Consider the following 20,833-nt stretch of genomic DNA (forward strand, 5'->3'; position numbering starts at 1 on the left):
CCCATACTAGGAATTTGTGCTCTGCATTTAACCCATCCAAGTGCACACACACAGTAATGAACACACACACACACACACACCGTGAACACACACCCGGAGCAGTGGGCATCCATTGCTGCGGCGCCCGGGGAGCAGTTGGGGGAACGGTGCCTTGCTCAAGGGACTCACCTCAGTCGTGGTATTGAGGGTGGAGAGAGTGCTGTACATTCACTCCCCCCACCTACAATCCCTGCCAGACCTGAGACTCGAACCTGCAACCTTTGGGTTACAAGTCCGACTCTCTAACCTCTCTAACTCTAATTAGGCCACGGCTGCCCCAATTTATGTAAATGTCTTGGAACAAACTAAAAAACTAAAAATGTATGTAATTTCTCTCTCTCTCTCTCTCTCTTTGGCAGCTAATGTTAATATGATAATCAGCATATGTAGTACTTCTTGTTTTGTGGCATGGAACTAAGCATTGAAAGAAATAGTACATACAATTGAAGTCAAAAGTCTTTCTGCAAAATGTTAATTATTTTACCAAATTAAGAGGGATCATACAAAATGTTAAATTTTATTTAGTACTGACCTAAAGAAGATATTTCACATAAAAAGACATTTACATATAGTCCAGATTACGGAAAAATTACATTTATAAAATTATCTCGTTCAAAAGTTTACATAAGTAATTACTTAAGAATCTTAATTACTTAAATAATCCACAGAAAGTGATATTTATTTATAAATTCCTTGTTTGTCCTGAATAGTTAAACTGCCTGCTTTTCTTTAGAAAAATCCTTCAGGTCCCACAAATTCTTTGGTTTTTCAGCATTTTTGTGTGTTAGAACCCTTTCCAACAACGACTGTATGATTTTGAGGTCCATCTTTTCACACTGAGGACAACTGATGGACTCATATGCAACTATTACAGAAGGTTCAAACACTCACTGATACTTCAGAAGAAAACACGATGCATTAAGAGCCGGGGGTGAAAACTTTTGGAATTTGAAGGTCAGGGTAAATTGAACTTATATTGTCTTCTAAGAAACATGTAAGTATCTTCTGTAGCTTCTGAAGGACAGTACTAAATGAAAAAATATATTTAGGCAAAATAAGAAAAATGTACACAAGTCCCTCAGTTGTCCTCAGTGTGAAAAGATGGATCTCAAAATCATAGTTATTGTTGAAAAGGGTTTAAATACATAAAAATGCTGAAAAAAAAACAAAAAAAAATTTGTAGGACCTAAAGGATTTTTTCAGAACAGTGGCAAGTTTAACTGTTCAGGACAAAAAAGGACTCGTGAACAACTATCACTAAACAACAACAACAACAAAAACCGCTGTGGATCATTCAGTAACAACACAGTATTAAGAATCAAGTGTATTTAAATTTTTGAACATGGTCTTTAAATTCAACAATTATTTTCTCTTGTGGATTATATGTTAATGTATTTTATGTGAAATATCTTATTCAGGTCAGTATTAAATAAAAATAACATGCAATTTGTATGATACCTATTATTCTGGTATAATATTTCATATTTTGCAGATTCAGCTAGGTGTATGTAAACTTTTGACTTTAACTGTATCCTCACTCTGAGAAAATATCGGAAAAAAAATTAGTTGACAGTGTCATAATTCTGCAATCAAATTATGTAGAGGTAAAATAGCTCAACTTTATGAAAAATCAATAGAAAAATGTAGTAAATCTTATATTTATATAAAATAAATATATGTGCGTCCACTCTAACTATTAAAAATTCAATGTACTATATAATAACCTGCAAATATGTGAAAAATATTTCTATATGCCTTGTAAAAATAGCTGTAATACATATACTTGTCATTTTTATTTGACAAAATAAAATATAATTTAAAATCAGATCACATCAGAGATTAAGAACAGAAAACATGCAGAATATGTATTTAACTCTGAAAAACACATTCATGGAGTTGGTCAGCAAAAGATCTTTTTAATGTTTTGAATCAAACTGGGGGTACATTTTATATACACCATGGTAAATGGAACAGAAGGACAATAAGAAAAGGCTCAAGTCCTGCTAATATTGGATGACTGTACATAAAAAGCAAAAGTAACAAAATTAGAGCTGCAAAATTGCAAACTGCTGACTGACAAGCCAAGCCATCATACTGCAATATAAGACTGTGCTGTTGCCTGTAATCAATCACGATTCTCTGACGGCTCACTGTTTGGATACATTTTCAAGTATTTCTCCACCATGCTGTCCAAATCATGCTTAATGGCACAGTTAATATAAAACAGAGCCATGCTCTTGTTTCTGTGATGCACAGGTGTGTCTTCCAGGTACGTTGTCAGGCGTTGTTTCGCAGTGCTGCATTTGTCATTCGTCAGAGCAAAGACTGGCAGATTGTACAGGACTTTCAGGAGAGCACACACGTTGGGGAAGAACTTCACGTCAGACAGCTGAAGAGTCTCGTAGATGGTCGACGGCAATACAACGTCTTTAGTTCCATGTTTCCATTTGATCTTCCAGCAGTGCAGCTCAGCAGGAAATGTGTCTGGGTTTAGCAAGTCATCTTTATAAATGTCTGCACTGGTCTCCTCCGCGGTGTTGAACTTCAGCTGTCCCATGATGGCAGGAACAAGTGACAAGGACTTCAGGGCTTTGAGATGATTTTCAGAGAAAAGATCAGACAGCTCCTTAATCACATGGCTGACCACTGGAAGAGTGACTTGCTCTTTATAGTAGGTCTCAGGTTGGATCTCTTCACCAGACGTTGGTCGTTTTCTAAAGTACAACCTGGGAACTTTCACTGGGATTTCAAGAGCCGCAGCCAGGTTGACTGCCTCTTCAAACCAGAACTCATGGTACACCTCGATATTCTCGTAAACTTCATTCAGCGAATGGAGAACTGCAGTTAGGCTGCTAGATGCGAAAAAGACCTCATTCGTTTGCCCTTGCAGATTCTTACCAAAGGCTCTGGAGAAGGAAAGTGTGTTCTTCAGAACAACTAACGTCATGACGAATTCAAAGTCAGCCAACGCCTCGGATATGACAAACGCGTTGTGTGCTACTTCATCGCTCCATTTGTGATCTTCATTATCATGGACGCTATCCATGCAAAGCAGGAGAGACTCAAGGAGGTCTACAGCTAATTCAAATGCATCATGCTGCTCGGTCCATTTTGAGTAACAGGCCTCTTTGAGGACATTCGCTTTCTCTTCGTTTCCCTGGTAGTAGATTGAAATAGCACTCTCCAGCTGATTTTGCAACGATGTTGATTTACTGAAAAACGCATCCAGCTTTTTCAGAGTAGACATGACGAGATGCACTCCTGTGAAGGTCATTGTGTTTGCCAGGCAGATGTTTAGAGAGCAAGTGGAGCAAGGGGTGAGAACCGCTAGCGGGTGCAACTCGGCTATTCTCGCCACCACTGCTTTGACCTTCATAGCGGACACGCCAGAACACAAATACGCCTGTCCTCTGCAGTACTGCATGTCCAGGCCACATTTCACAGTCACTTCAGCAATAAGCCTCTCGGTGATAGCCTCCACATCACCTTCAAAAAGCAAGAACCCGACAAATTCTTCCCGGAGGGAGTTGGCCTTGTCCACAAAACGTATGAACAACGAGAGATGGCTCTCTCCGCCTATCTCAACCAGGTTGTCTACTATCAAAGAGAAGAAGCGTCCTTCTTTAACTTCAGCCAACAACTCTTCACGAACGCAGTTTTCGATCACTTCCAGCATTTGCTGCAATTGAGTCGAGGAGCAGTATTCAAGGTTTACGGATGACCCCTCAAACTTCTTTCTGAGGAATTCGTCACCGGCATTGATGCGGTACTCCAACAGTGCCTGGAAGTTGCTGGGAGTGAAGCTTTTGCTTCTAGGTTCTTTGTCGGAATGTCCATGCAGAGGGATGTTCTGCGTGCCCATCATCACGACAACATCAAACAAAGACTTGAGATATTCTTTATTCAGCGTTTCTTCATCAATGACCTGAGGGGTGCTGTCAACCCCATCGCCATTGTTGCTCTCACTTATCTCTTTGGTTGTTGTCTCACTGTTATCTTTCGCTGGCTCACTTTGGGAGTCCGCTGAGAATATAAAAACAATATTTGTGTAAATTCAGTCATTATTTTGTATTGTGGTATTCATGTAAATATACAGAATGTATCAAATAGCTTTGTTACAGCATTACTAAGCGGAAAATGAATTTTAAGTGTTAGTTCACCCAAAGATGAAAATTCTGTCATTAATTACTCACCCTAATGTTGTTCCAAACCCATAAGACCTTCGTTCATCTTCAGAACACAATTTAGGATATTTTGGATGAAATCCAAGAGCTTCCTGCCCCTGCATAGACAGCAACGCAACTGACACGTTCAAAGCCCAGAAAGGTAGTAAGGACGTTGTTCTGATGTAGAAAGTACGAAGTAGTTATCTTAGTTCATCGTCTGTACATTCTGGTTCAAATATGTAAGGCTGGGCAATAATTGCAAGTCATCCTTAATGTTGAAATCTTTAGAAATATTTATGAAGACTGTTTTATGTACAGTGTGCATCTTCCTCTGCTTGTAAACAAGGTGCAGCACATCAAAGACTGACACAGAAGAGAAGAAATTGTTGAATAAAGTTGTTATTTTTGTTTCCTTTGCACTCAAAAAGTATACTTTTAGCTTCATAAAATTAAGGTTGAACCACTGATGTCTCATGGACTATTTTATCGATGTCCTTTCTAACTTTCTTGGCCGTTTAAACGTTTCTATTGCGTTGTTGTCTATGCAGGTTCTTGTGTTCCGAAGATAAACGAAGGTCTTACGGGTTTGAAACGACATGATAGTGAGTAAATCCTTTTTAAAAAATCTCTGAAAATTACAAATTTTGCAAGGCAGGTACATAAACATATGAGAAAATTATATTGTAATATCTAAATTTACAAAACACACAAAAACAACTCACATTTACTCTTCTTCGCTTCAGGGGCATCCTTATTTTCTGTCTGTTAGAAACATACCAAATAAAATACCAAACTCATTAGTAAACCATTCAGATACAGTATTTACACATAATTTACTGAAATGTTAAGTGAGATGCATAATACAGTACAATAACAACTCATTGATTAAAACATACTGAGCAACTCTTACCTCATTGTTCGCCCGTTTGAGGGAAGGATTGTCAAATATGGTTGGTACTGCACTATCCTTCAGTACAGTCCTGAAAGGGCTCTGGATAATAATCACAATAATGTGCAAAGCAACATGTTAGAGATCACGTTAATTTATTGATGAGAAGTTGTTCAAGCTATTTTGCATCCTATACCATACTATCTTACACAACAATTTCTAATTCTTAATTATTACACATGCAGTTTTTTAAATATTTATCATTTTACAGACATTTATGTCACAACTACTTAAGTGAATCGCAAAGTTAGCAGAAAAAGAAGAGAGCACCTAAAATACACCCTTTCCCTTGTACATACACAACTCATATAATTTAATGTACATTGCAAATAAAGGTACAGTACATTAAAAATTACAATACTTACATATGAGCTATATATATATAAGCAAAACAATAACAACTTACGGTTTTGGTTATCAAGTTAGGTTCAAAGTGTCTGGCACACAGTCTGTGGTATTTGTTCAGATGATCTGGCGTTTTGTCTTTGAGGTCTGAGCGACTGCAGTTTTCCACCCATTTCTTACACCTTATGGAAATAAATATCTTGTTAGCATCTTCCATACAGTTATCAAGCACAATGGTGTGGATATAGCATTATAATACTATAATATAGTGCATGTTATCTGTATTGTTTATGTTTTCACTGTAATATACGATGTTCATTGTGTCTAGCTGCTAATAGACAACATTCACAATAGGATTAACATAGTTCACATCTATGACAGATACATTCAATCAGAACTGCGCTGTAACAGAATACAAACTGAAAATAAAACTGGCTTGGCTGAAAAACACTCCTAGTTCTATATCAATACTTTGTACAGTATGTAAACAACTGTAATGTATAACAGATTTAACTTCGCTTCTTATCTGGCAAGCGAGCTAACGTTAACTGACTCAGTAGGGCTATGCACACAACGTCAGCACTAGTAAACAAATGAAGTTAGGTAAAGGGTAAACACGACGCCGTCTGTTGTCTAAATGACAAAGAGTAAACAAGGTAAGCAAAACGTGTGTAATTTACCTCTCTGGGTCCCGTGGAAACCTGAAGAACGCCAGCACCGAATGAGTGCTGTTCCTGGAGCAGTTTAGCGCCGCGCAGAAATTAGGCATCGTACGTTCACTCTAAGTCGAATCTTTAATAGCGAATCAAGTTCATTGGACTCACCGTGATGATATTCCCTTCGGAAAGTTTTAAAAATATAGTTTTAGAGACTAATAAAGCGGTAAATTGATCGGCACTCTAGTGCTTTGTGTGGCCTGGAGGAGAAGCGCGTTGGAGTTCGTCTCCGTCCCACAATGCTTTGCTCGCACACAGCGAGTTCAAATTCCCAGCCAATCAGCGTGCGCGTACAGGATGAAATTGGCGGCAGTTAGGGAGGAACCATGTATTAGAAAAATATTTTTTATGAGCAATATTAAAGGAATAGTTCTGCCAAAAATATTAGGCGTGTCATTTACACACATTATTTAAATATTAACAGTCGTTTGTTGAATACAAAAGAAAATACAGTCTCAGTCCCTTTACTTTCATTGCATTTTTCCCCATACAGAAAATGGTGACTGAAACTGTCATACTTAACACAAGAGTGAATAAAATACAATTGACCTTATGCTGCGTTCCAGGCAGGTTTTTTAACTGGTAAATCACCACTTCAAACCACGACTCACGATTTGTAGTGTTCCAGGCAAGTCAAGCCAAACTGCCTGGGCACATTTATGAATTATTATTTTATATTATTATTAATTTGATTGCAATGTTATATTGTCCTAAGCTCTATTTTTCCACCGTGTACTACTTGCATAAACACCGCACCCATTAGGGCTGACATTGTTGTTTTGCGGGCTATGTTACTTCAGAACTCGTAACTGGGAGTACATTGATCTAGTACGAGTTCACGAGTGGGAAGTTACGGGTTTGACTGCCGTTCCAGTGCACTTTCACTGGTAGAAGGTTGGAAAAACACGGGTTATGGGTTGCCTGGAACGCGGCATTATGCACGGAGAGTTCTTTAGAACTTCCGCATGAAGATAAGCCAGCTCATAAACTTCCGCAGAAGCTCATTTTATATGTGCTATATATTAGGTGGCCACTTCAAGGACATCTTAATTGTATTCTTGATAATCACTAACTTGCCTTCATGAACACATTTTTAAAATCTTGCAATATTTTAAAGCCTTTATTATTTTCTAACTCTACAGTTGTGAAATAAAATGTACTTCAAGGACTCACTTTTCATTCATAAAAACGGCATCGGAAAAAATGACTTTTCACTGAAAACAACGTCTATTTTTTGGCTAAAATAATATGGAATTACCCATATAATAGATGGCAGCAGAGGATTATTTATTATGCAGCTGCCTTTGAAACTCCCTATATTTTTCAAGACGTCTTGCTTTTCAATTTATTATAAAATTACTAGTATAATAAATTGTAGTACTTTTACCGCCCTTAAGTATATAGTATAGCAAGTGCATAAAATCATTAAGCTCACACACAAACAGCATATAAGGGTGAATTATTTAAATACTAATATATAGTTCACTACAAATACCTTAAATATTGATGGTATAATAATTAAATAATGCACTCAATATGAATCGATAGGAATTTGAAATATTTTATAAAATTTAATTACATCAAGTTTTATCTGAACTGTAAATAGCCTACATTTAACCAACACTGCTGAAGTTTTGTTACTCTGAATCATTTAAGCTCTTATTTTGACATCAGCTTGTCAGATGTTTGGTCCGGTTATTACTGTCAATCATAGCAATGACTCATAGCGCATATTTAGCCGATTTACTCTGGCATTTTTTTAAACTGGCATTTGTCATTCTTGAAACGGTATACATGGACGTTTGGTCCTCTTAGACAAACCACACTTTTCTTCGATTGTGAATGGATTATGTAGAGAAAACGAACAAAGTACGCTCATATTACGGCACAGTACAGTTGACCGGAAATGACTTAGCTGGCTTGACTAAACAAGGAAGTAATCCATACATATGGTCAATTGTCATGTTTTCATTAACCCTTTAATAGACACCAGATAGTAAAACCACATTTTTTGTTAGACTGACACAGTGAAACTGATATTGCACCAATATATTCTTTATTAAGTTGTCTTGTAGTCACTAGTTCAGTGATAAAAAAAAATGTTTAAAATACAATGAATGCTCATCTTGTCTTTAAAAAGACATGGTCACTAGTAAAGGATGAATGAAATTCTCTGTAGAGAATAAGCCAAGTTCATTAAACAAATGATTTTACTGTGGGTTGAGATTACACATTAAAAGAAGACAAAGAACTGAACAGTACCAACTGCACAGTTGACAACATCTTAATCTTCAAACGTTACAGTGAGAGAAAAACAACATTCTTTGGTTTGTTCATTTTCTTAAATCAACAACAAAACAAATCCTACTTTTTACAACCATGTCATTTTTTCAACTTCCAAGATTACAAAATGAACAAAGCAGTGTTAAAATGTTAAACAATACAGAAGCTCTTTATATACACACACACTGCATCAGTCTTGTTAGCATAGTAGAGTACTTTATAATAGTGCCTATAAATCAAATTATCAATGTTCTTAAACTGTTAAGCCATTGCAGTTAAGAGATTACTCTATTTAGCAGCCCAATGCAACAAACACTTAAATATTAAAATATTTTAATAGTGTCACAGAATATTTCAAATGTAGGTGTTACGCATGCTATAAAATGTCCAATTTGAAAGTGACATCAGCATCAGCTTATACTGCTTAACTACATAATTTTGCAAAGTCTTCAGGCTGATCAGGCAGGTCTTCCAGTAGTGCTGGGTTTTTTCTGTAGATGTACGCATTTGCGTCTGCATCTTCCATCTGCACCAGCTCAGCCAATGAGGAGACGCAAGTATCGTGGTCGTTCAGCATACCTGGCAGACGAGAGGACTTTCGTTGGATTCGCGTTGAGCGCCGCACAGGCGTCAGAAACTTGAGATCTTTGATTGTGCTTTTGCGTCGCGAGCCACTGCCGGGTGCCGTTTCGCAATCGATTATCTTTTTCACACTAAAGGACGAGAAAACCAAATTAACACTTGAATTTCTTACACATGTACAGTTGAGGTCAAAAGTTTACATACACCTTGCAGAATCTGCAAAATGTTCATTATTTTACCAAAATAAGGGCTCATACAAAATGCGTGTTATTTTTTATTTAGAGCTTACCTGAATAAGATTTCACATAATAGAAAATAGTTGATTTTTTAAAAATGACCCCGTTCAAAAGTCAACTGAGGGACTCATATGCAACTATTACAGAAGGTTCAAATGCTCACTGATGCTTCAGAAGAAAACATGATGCATTAAGAGCCTGGGAAACATGCAAGTAGCATCTGGAGGAGAGTACTAAATGAAAAATATATGACATTTAGGTAAAATAAGAAGAATGTTCACATCCTCATTCTGTTCAACAGTTTACACCCCTGGCTCTTAATGCATCGCGTTTCTTTCTAAAGCATCAGTGCACTGAACCTTCTGTAATAGTTGCATGAGAGTCCCTCAGTTGTCCACAGTGTGAAAAGATGGCTCTCAAAATCAAACAATTATTGTTGGAAAGGGTTCAAATACACAAAAATTCTGAAAAAAAAAAAAAAAAAAAAAAAAACAGAATTTGAGAGACCTGAAGGATTTTTCTGACATCTTTTTTTTTTTTTTAATAAATTTAACTATTATTTTCTCTTGTGCACTAATATGTAAATGTTTTTATGTGAAATATCTTATTCAGGTCAGTACTAAATAAAAAATAACAGGCATTTTGTATGATCCCTCTTATTTTGGCAAAATAAATAACATTTTTCAGATTCTGAAAGGTGCATGTAAACTTTTTCTCTACTGTATGTGTCTTTTCACATATTGTTAAACTCACCTTTGCAGATATGGAGTGGTTTTCACATTGTATTTCACAATGGATGCCCCTGCCATGTCTGGAGTGGTGCTCTTCATCTCGTCATCACTGTCGTCAGCATCATCATCACTCGCAAATGGCTTCTTCTCAGGTTCCTGATCATCATACTCATTCTTTATGACAGCCTTCTTAGTGTCTTCTGTAACTTCGCTCTCTGAGTCGTCCTCATCTCCCGGTTCCTTCTCTTTCAGAATTTCAAACACTTCATCTGTTTCCTGCTCCTCCACTTTCACTTCCATTCTTTTCTCTGCCACCACAACAATTACAGGTCATAAATATATGAGCAATTTATAAAAATCACATCACAACTCAAAAGAGAATAAGTTTGTTTATTCTTGTACTATGTGACCGTGGACCACAAACTATTTTTTGAAAATGATTTCTACATTATCTGAAAACTGAATAAATAAGCTTTCCATTGATGTTAGGTTAGGACAATATTTGGCAGAGATACAACTAATCTGGAATCTGAGGGTGCAAAAAAATAAAAAATAAAATAAATTCTAAATATTGAGAAAAAAAGGTTGTCAAAATTAAGTTCTTAGCAATGCACATTTTTAATCAAATTAAGTTTTGATAAATAATGGTAATAACTTTACAAAATATCTTCATGGAACATGATCTACACTTAATATCCTAATTATTTTTGGCATAAAAGAAAAATCGATAACTTTGACCCATACAATGTATTGTTGGCTATTTCTACAAATATAACCGTGCTACTTATGATTGGTTTTGTGGTCCAGGGTCACTTATTAGTATTAATTCTTGCATAAATAATCTGGATGAGACTCACCATCTTCATATGATGAGGGTGTCTCCATCGCCTCCAGTTTCTCACACAAGTTCAACACCAACTGCATATAAGCGAAGCAGAAATCCCAATTATAAATTGACAATATACATCAGTGAATATCTAGCAGTTTCACAAATAACTTATGGTTCTTACCGACTCCATCCTTATTTCTGGGTCGACTGGCAAGTCCATATCACTGTTGTCCAGCAAGTCTAGTGTGGTATTCATAATATTGCTTGATTTCCCAGAACACACCGTTTTATTATCAGGAACTTCGATATCATTAGTTTGGTTGTCAGTCTTCAAAGCAGTGGTTGGTTTTACAGCCTCAGTCTGGATGACAGTCTCGGACTGGGCACCAATTGTGGCTTTGGGTCCGGGTCTAAGCAGCGGGGCTGGTTTTGGTTTTTGTGTAAAGTTTGCCGATTTTTCTGAGATCGGAGGCCTCTTTAGAGCCTTTCCCTTAGATGCCAGCCACTCTGCAAGCTTTGCTCTGAAAGTACAGTATAAATAATAAAATATTAGACAATCACACCAATATATATATCAATACTTCATTCACCAGTTTCTTCTCTTTAATGTCAGTTGTTGATGCATGCCTCATGTTACTCTTGTAAACACATGTCAAAGACTGACACAGAAGAAAAGAAATTCTTGAATGAAGTCGCTTTTTTGTTTTCTTTGTAGCTTCATAACATTACGGTTAAACCACTAATGTCACATGGACTATTTTAATCATGTCCTTACTACGTTTTCGGGCCTTGAACATATCAGTCGCGTTGCTGTCTATGCAGTCAGAAAGCACTTGAATTTCATCAAAAATATCTTAGTGTTAGATTAGATTAGCGTTCCGAAGATAAACAAAAGTCTTAGGGCGTGTTCACACTTGTAGTTTAGTTAGTTTGGTCTGGACCAAAAAGGAAACTGACACATTTGGTCCTGGTCCGCTTAGCGTTCACACTGGCACTGGAACCTTATTTTGCTACCACCACTTGTTCCCTTCATGAAATCATGTCGCATAGCATCACATCTTGTCATTAATTTCTTGTTTCTGGTTTGTTTAAAAGTAAGTGGTCTGTGTTCCATTCGGCTCGCTTATTTGGTGCGCACCAGGGTTCAGATGGCAGCGTTCACACCTACTCAAACCGCACTAACAGAGCAATCACACCAGAGTTTGTTTTAATCAAACCAAACATGACAAGTGTGAACACACCCTTACAGGTTTGGAACAGCATGAGCTGGCGCGGATTAACGCACAGGCTTACATAGGCTGCAGCCTAGGGGCCTCACGTGTTCAGGGGGCCTCGGATTGGCCAGACAATTATTATTATTATTATCTTTTTTTTTTTTTTTTTTTTTTTATACTTAAGTGCGAACCAGGCACGGCATGGCGCAGGGACACCAGTTTGGATGGGCCAGACCAATTGTGAACGTTAAATTAAAAACGTGATCTAATCACTGTTTAACCTAATAAAAATTACTGACTAATATACTGTTAAATTATTTGTGACTATACATAATATTGATTTTAATAGCTTGCTCTTTAAATATTTTGTTGCATTGTAAAAAAGTTTAGGTGCATAGGACGGACCTATTCGCGATCGCTCTCCGTGGTTCTGACCAAAGAAGAGTGTGTATCAAGCATCATTCCTGGGCTGCGGGGGGCACCAAAAAATCTGGGTTGTGAAAAATCATCATGACAGGCTACTAGTATAAATAACAAATAAAATATGTCTAAAGCATGTTGATATACAAAAGCAATATAAAGGTAATATAGGCTTAGACCAAATTAGCGGAGAAAAGGTGATCTCCTGTGCGGCCCTCTCTCCAGTCTCCCTCTTGTGCCACCCTTCCCCACCAGTGATGCGCGGGTTGATCCAAAATGAGCGGGAGGCTGCGGTTACGAGTCATCCAAAAATATTTCTAATGATATTCGGGTCGTTTGAAAAAAAAAAAAAAGCCAATTAAACCTTTGTAATTCATATTGTACTAGACACGATTTTCTTTGAAATACACAGACCTATTTACCTTTTGAATGTTAAGCGTTATTAACTGTTGAATAAAGCTGAGGCGGAACAAAATGCCCGATTCCCAACACGCTTAACTGAGCAATGCCATTGTACCATTTTATAGGCTACTTTTAAACGTATATAGCTCAGTAATGTTAGTTTTATGTATTTTCTGAGAGGGGGTGGGATTTTTGTTGGGAAAGACGGGTTAGAGACGCACACTTCGATTAAACATATGCAGCATCTTAATTCTTAAGAAAATGGTTTTCCTAATGTCCCGAATATTTTGATTATGTCCAATGCTTCTCTTTCTTTTTGGAATTATTAGACACATTTCACTATGTCTTTTCAAATGCCTAGGTCTGTTTAATTTCCTTAATTATACAATTTCTAGCACTACTTTTAAACGTTTATTCAAGCAGTAATATATAAATTATCTCAAATATATGCTTGTTTAAAACCAGGGATTGAAAACGAATTCAAAGGGTATTTTTCTTTACATTTCCAGAGAGCTAAACGAACGAAATTAAACATTACTTAATAAATTCAAAGCACTATAAATTCGTTTAATACAACTATTAATATATAGCCTATAAAATAATATTATTTGAAAACTTCGTTTTGAAGTGCATTCGTTATGTTTGTATAAGAAAATTCGTTAACCTAGCCTATTAAGTTGATTTAATATTCTTTATAATTTTTAGAAAAAGTTAAAAGTTAAGAAAAAAGGAATTAGCTTGTAGTGTGTATATATATATATATATATATATATATATATATATATATATATATATATATATATATATATTTAGGGCTATAGGCTAATCTTTTTCTCAACTTTTATTACACTGTAGATCGAAATAAAATAATTATTGATCATATTTAACATCGGAGAATCACTGACATAATTTAGAGTACTTCGAAAACGAAACTATTTAAATCTGTATAAAGGAAAGACAAAATAAATCACAACAAGAAAAAATCTATTTTTCTTGTAATCAAGAACATTTCTTTTGACAAAATTACCTAATTAATGCCGAATCATGTTTGACAGGGAACGCATCTCCACCGCATAGCCGCATATAATCGCTGTGTCAGTCGCAAATATTAAACATGCGGGTCTAGCGCCGGCCCTGGCTGAGAGGCAGAGGCGCTGGCGCCCTCCTAGCAATGGCGCTGGTCGCGCTAGCATCCTGGGAAGGCAGAGACAAATATATGTGCTTGGTGATGTGGGTCTCGGCTCTCTTCATCTCCTGGTTGCAGCGATGACTCCGAGACTGTACGTGCGCGTTTAAGGTACCTAAACAACGACTGTTGCAACAGGGCTGAGGGCTGGGTTGGAAAATATGTGACGTCATTATGTTTTTTAATTTAATCAATGTTGATTATGAAAGTGAGCATGCAGCATGAGAAAGATATGATACATCATGAGATGTGCAATATGTCTGGAGACATAGGTAAAACATTTTGACCACTTCATTAAGTTTTGTTTTGTAGTCTCTTTTTTAAAAGATTTTCGTTTTGTATAAATTGTATCTTAATTTTGATGTTTTATCAACCAATTGCCTGTATTTAATAGAAAACAAGCAAATATATAGCAGACAATGTAATAAGGAGCCGACACGATCAGTTACATTGCATGTGAACTGTCTGGAGGGCGCCGAAACTCAGCTTGTGCCTCACAGATTTGAGAAATATAGACTATCTATTATAGTAGTTTGAAATGTCTACTTTTAAACGAAAATATTCAAAACTAAAATAAATAGGCTAGCCTTCTCTCTGAATATGTAATCATATGAAATGTGCATTTCTCTCTGGCGTTCATGGCGAGACCACATCGTCAACTTCATTTTTGCTGCGACACAGAAAACACCAATTTATTAATAAATAATTAAATGTCTCCTTGTGGTCTGCGCTTGAGTGCGGCTGTATTACGTAAACGCTCATCTATCGGGTAGGCTATATAGCCTAAGTAATGAAATTAATATAAAGGGGCGATTTGTCCACGAATGGCTTAAATGAACAACTAGTTGACTTTAGTCGGAGGCAGCCCTTATTCCACATATTTGCAGGCCATTCTGGGTTGAGCCAGCGACCCTGAGTGGAACGAGCAAGCGGATCTTATTCAGAAATGCGCTCTCCGCTCACATGCTCTGATCGGAACAAAGACGAACCACTGTCTGCTGAACTTGCGCAGAAACAAAGACAGGTTAGACATAACCAGCTTTTTAAAATTAACTTTTTAAAACTAATATTTAGACTATTTTAGCACAAATTATGAGCTTACTGCCGATTTTTTTATATAATTCTTGACAAAATTAGAAAATATTAAAAAAATAAATTTTGGGATGGGCCTGTTGAAAAGTGGGTGGGCCAGGGGGGGGGGGGGGGCATCACACATAGATCAGCCTAGGGGCCCCTGACAACCTTAATCCGCCCCTGAGCATGAGTAATTAATGACAATTTCCATTTATGGGTAAATAAATAAAAATAATCTTACTGACTTTTTAATGGTAGTGTAATGTTTACAACTCACCTTCTCTCTTCAGCTGTCTCCATTTGTATTTTGTACTGGCTGATTGTACTTGTGACAGGCCTGTGGACTTTCTGTTCAGTGGTGGATGTTTTGGGCTTCTCCACTTGTAACGTCATTTCTTTCTTCTTTGAAATGATTGGTTTGCTGATGGCAGAGCGCCCTGTAGCTAGAGGGGCTGACCTGGGAGGAACACAAGCACCTGCTTGGGAGGCAGTGCCCGAGACCTTCTGAGGAATCCGTCTATGGGAAACAGACTTCTGGACTGGTTTTTCGGCATTCAGCTGGACATCAGAAACGGATTTCGGTCTTAATGACAAGGCAGAGTTAACTCTGGGTTTAGTAGTTGCCGGCAGGGAGGTAACAGACTTGGACCGAACTTTAGGCACATCTGGTTTTAAAATCACTTTCTTTTCTGTGGTCTTCACATCAGCAGTGGGTTTTCTGAAACAGTCGATTTTAGACTGTACTACACGACCCTTATACGTGCCAGGTTTGGATTTCTGGATGGCAGAAACAGTAGAGGGTGGTTTTTGAACTTCATCCACAAGTTTCTTGTGTCTTACTGTCTGCTGTGTACGGAAGGCCTGGCTTATTGTGTTACGCTTGGTAGGATCAGCGTTAGTTTTGGTCTTCGGTCTAACATCCTTTTCTTCCTCTTTTGTTCCAGAAATATCCTCCTTAAGATCAATCTTCGACTGAAGGGGTGCAGATTTACTGATCACCTTTTGTTTTGATACAGTACTGCTGATGACTTGTTTTTTCAGGCCACACACTGGTTTAGTGTTTTCCTTGTTGCTCTGAACAGAAAGAACAAAAAATCTGAATTAAGTAAATGACATTTTACGCAAACAAACGTTTTTCACAAACCTATGAAAGAGCTTGTCTACTTTACAAAATGAAATGATCACCTTTCTCACCACTGACTCCATTCTGTGCATCTATCAAAGACTCTTCAAAGATGATGACCTTCCCCTGCAGAACATCACATTGTTATAACATTCAAACAAGCAAAACATCAACAGCTGTCTCAGAAAATAGCAACTTTTGACTGATTTATTTTGCTGGGTCACAATCTTTATGTGTAAACTACACTAAAATTAAGTATAATTATACAAAACATAATTTTGGGACTTTCGTCATATTAATATCTAACAACAAACTAATTTTGTTAACCAGACATACTTACATACCTCATAGGATTTAACAGTTACAGATTAAACAATATTTCCACTTTTATAGTCAAGTCACCTGTATTTATATAGCGCTTTTAACAATACAGGTTGTGCCAAAGTAACTTTACAGTATTAAATAGAACAATAGTGTGTCAATAAAGCAAAAAGACAACAGTAAACAATCAATTTTCAGATTAAGGCAGTTCATCATTGAATTGAATTTAATTATATCAATACTAAAAGAATCAGCAAGGCGTTCCCATTATGCGAACTAACACGCTTCAAAAAGCCCCAAATCATGACAATACTCACAAACCATTAATAACAGTTGCCAATACAACATCTACTTACGTTGTCTATGTTTCCTTCGATCAGTCAGGTAAGACAAGTATAAATATCTGATTTTAAACACTGAATTTGAAAAACATTTATCCTCACATTCAACTCTGCACACGCTCTTTCAAACAGATTTGAGTTCAGCGCGGCGCGATGTCGGATTGGTGATGACCGTTTGTGAGTCACTCCAGCCTACGAATCCTATTGGCTGCCTCTGATCACGTGATCAAAATCGAACAGGCCCTACCTCTTTTACTGAAAGCTGGGAGCAGCCTGTTTTGAACCAAAATAAAATTCCTCTCATAACTGCTCAGTGTTTGAAAACTGCTGTCGAACCCAGCTGTTCTAAATTCCAGTCTAATGACATTAATGTTTCATTTAATTTTAGATAACCCTAGTCTTTGTTAGAAATGTATTGGTTAATTTAATTTTGAATAGATCTAGTCTTCCCTTGTGGGGTTTATATGAGCAAAATTAATTTGTATCAACAGTTTATATTTTTAATTTTGACCGTATGAAATGTATGAATTTATCTAAAAAATATTGAGTCTGATGAAAATATGAGTAGTAAATTTCATGGTTTTTGTTAGTATTTATTAGGTCACAGTGATATAGGACGATATGACCATGACCATGTTTGAATATATGTAACCTTGGACCACAAAACCAGTCATAAATGTCAAGTTTTTTGAAATTGAGATTTATACATCATCTGAAAGCTGAATAAATAGTTTCCATTGATGGCATGGTATTGTTAGAAAAGGACAATATTTGGCCGACATACAACAATTGAAAATCTGGAATCTGAGGGCGCAAAAAAATCTAAATATTGGGAAAATCGCCTTTAAAGTTGTCCAAATGAAGTTCTTAGCAATACATATAAAATATAGGTTTTGATATATCTACGGTGGGAAATTTACAAAATACCTAAATCGATCATTTTGACCCATATAATGTATTGTTAGCCATTGCTTCAAATATAGCTTAATATACAAATATACTTATGACTGGTTTTGTTGTCCAGGGTCACATATTTATTCTACACGCCTGCATACCCACAGAATGCACTTCAGAAGTTTGGCCACAAGTCACAATTCATTTGTTCTCCCATAAGGCCTCCACATGGACAAGTGTATAGCGAATCATATTCAGCCACTAGATGGCAGAAGATTCCACAGTCTTGATGCTCTCTAATAATATTCGAAACCCATTTGAACAGTATGATTGTGAATGTGCCTTCATTTCAGTGTGATAATGAGTAAATAAGGAGCTTATAGCTGTTAGGCTATAACTCCAACTGTGATCCCAAATTGCTTCCTTCGGGGGCTCCACTTTAATTAATGCAATATTTAATTCATGAGATATTCTGCTGACTGCATCATTATGTGAGGTCTGTCACACGTGTGGTCATTTTTGCCAGTTAATTATGACCTCTATTTAAATAAAGAGGGCAACTAATTTTACCTTGACCGTAATTGTGTGTCTGGACTCATTTTATGTAAATCAGAGACAACGGGTACCAATTAAACTGGTTGGACCATCAAGCATAACTAACTTTTTGGATAGAAATGGATCTACCTAATATCAGCTATTTACATTTTTAAAATTTAATATGAAATGTTATTCAGTCCTGATGATAGAAACTTCACATGCGTCACTGATGAGAACTATATCGCTCTAACTAAACATCAAGCCAAAAAACAAACTCAAGCATAATCTATACATTAAACCTAGTTGCATACATATCAGACATTTTCTATGAGACAAAGTATTATCACCAGTGTGGAATCAAAATCTGACTCTCTGTGAGATGATGACTTCCCTGCTTCTCTCTATGAGGGTTATATGAAATATGCTAATAATCTGCTCTGCAAACAACTACATTGCGTTTAATCTAATGTGACAAGCAGATAAGCTTTCATGATATGAATAACCAGCATTTCTAAACAAACCATCTGCACAGCTTTCACCTTCATTTGCTACAGAACTGCTGTTTACATGAGAACTCTTTAGACACTGCCAGAGTGAATTTGGGTAACATTAAAGCTATTATGTGTGAAATAGATGAGGGTAACGGCTTTTATTAACCCTTAATACCACCTTGTCAGATTTGGAGACCCTGCTGTATAGTGTTTTCACGACACGTCATCAGTTGACCATATTGGTGGTACTGAATGTAAACAATGCCACTGAACCGAATGAAACTCGCATATTTTGCTGATTATTGCTGCTGAAAATGTCGTGTTTGGGGCTGTACTGATTGGTCGGACCCGGAAAAAACATTTGGAGTACTATGGACTGCCAAAGGTTATAACAAATCAAGGTGGAGAGTGCAAAAAACTGAGGAACAAAAGGCATTTGTGGTTGGCCAAACTGAACCAGGATTTCCAGGGCAAGTATCTTGACAACATTCACGTTTGTTCTTTAGTTTGTCAAAATATTGCGCCCTTTCCTGCTTACTAAGTCCTTCTCTATATGATTTAACAGCTTCCACACGTTTTTTCCGTGGTTTAGACAACATAAATTAGCAGAACAATGTATTCAGTAGTACATTAACCATGGAATTCATGTTGTTGTTTACATCTGAGTATCGCCAATATGCCCACGCATCCGGTTAACTGTCCAAATTGTGACATAAGTGCAAGCCCTCTATGTCTGTTACCGTTCACATTATTTACATTTACATTTATTCATTTAGCATACGCTTTTATCCAAAGTGATTTATAATTGAGGAATACAAGCGATTTATCATAAAGAGGCAAATAAACACAGGAAGTGCTTGTTATACAAAGTTTAATACATTGTTCAGGGGGGCGTTTCCCGAAAGCAACTATGGTCGCAAGTTCTGTCATTACAAATAGAGTTATCTATTACGACCATAGTTAGCTAACAATGCTAACGCACTCCAGATTAGTACAAGCTAAATGAGGATTTAAAGGTGCCATATGCATTGATACAATATTTTAAAGTGTTCTCTGATATATACATAGAAGGTATATGACATAGGGAAGGGCAAAAATTCTCCAAAAACAGTTTTACAGGTCCATTTACAACCCTAGGATTTGCCCCTAGAATGAAATGGTCTCTTAAAACCTTATTTGGAAGGTTCATGAATAATAATGATGAGCTCTGATTGGCTGTCTCACAGAGTGGCTCATCTAGCAGCACAGCAGGAAGGAAACACATGGAGGAAAATATATATTTAATTACGGAGCTCGAGTCGCTATTAATATGCGGGTCGTTGAAACTGCTGTTTTAATTGCACGATCATTTTACTTTCACTTTTGATTTGAGATTGCTGAGCTCTATGTAACGTTATACTACAGTGGCAGTACTTACCACATATTTTACAAGTTTAGATGCTTGTTAGTGATGCTCATCTGTAAATCATTCGCCATCGTCCGCTCAGTCATCTCTCCTTACTTTGTTTATATGGTAAGTGAAATCTTATCAACTGTAATGTAACACACTACCGCTAACAAGAAGCTAACTGTATCCCTTTAGTGTCTTGCCTTATTTTATTAGAACGCGTTATTTGTTTTCCTTGCCTTTTTTGAGTACAGACACCAACCCATCCCTGCACTTAACATCTCCTGCACAACCTGGAACATAACATTTATTCCCATGATCTGCCATTTTCGCTATTGTCCTCGCTTTGTTTTTTTGTTGTTGTTTTTTTTTTTCCATAATAGCCTAGCTGCTGAACTTCTGATGATTCGGCTATGCAAATGTTGGGGGCGTAACTATAAATGATCCCGAGACTATTACGTCATAGTCGCTGTTATGTTATGTCACTGTTATTATTCAACTATGCCAAGGTAAATACAGTTTTTCATTCCATGGCACCTTTAAGGAAAGAGAAAGCAAGAGAATGTT

The 20,833-nt window shown here is 36.8% G+C and overlaps 2 protein-coding genes across 2 annotated transcripts; both read right to left on the reverse strand.

The window, feature by feature from the left end:
- Positions 1-1,930: 1,930 nt before the first annotated feature.
- Positions 1,931-6,436, reverse strand: thap12a (THAP domain containing 12a). Its single transcript, XM_073829737.1, has 5 exons — positions 6,180-6,436; positions 5,561-5,681; positions 5,116-5,196; positions 4,928-4,967; positions 1,931-4,062 (listed from the first exon to the last, which is right to left on the reverse strand). Exons 1-5 carry the CDS (start codon positions 6,266-6,268, stop codon positions 2,165-2,167), a joined length of 2,229 nt encoding a protein of 742 aa, XP_073685838.1. The 5' UTR covers positions 6,269-6,436; the 3' UTR covers positions 1,931-2,164.
- A 1,813-nt stretch (positions 6,437-8,249) lies between these two features.
- On the reverse strand, positions 8,250-17,102 carry LOC141299554 (cytoskeleton-associated protein 2). The gene is made up of 7 exons (XM_073829921.1): positions 16,973-17,102; positions 16,358-16,421; positions 15,450-16,246; positions 11,058-11,397; positions 10,905-10,965; positions 10,070-10,355; positions 8,250-9,211 (listed from the first exon to the last, which is right to left on the reverse strand). The coding sequence occupies exons 2-7, from the start codon at positions 16,385-16,387 to the stop codon at positions 8,923-8,925; spliced, it is 1,803 nt and encodes a 600-aa protein (XP_073686022.1). The 5' UTR covers positions 16,388-16,421; positions 16,973-17,102; the 3' UTR covers positions 8,250-8,922.
- Between the last annotated feature and the right edge of the window lie 3,731 nt (positions 17,103-20,833).

The sequence above is a fragment of the Garra rufa genome, chromosome 23 (genome assembly GCF_049309525.1).
Source record: "Garra rufa chromosome 23, GarRuf1.0, whole genome shotgun sequence".
In the NCBI taxonomy this organism is placed as follows: Eukaryota; Metazoa; Chordata; class Actinopteri; order Cypriniformes; family Cyprinidae; genus Garra; species Garra rufa.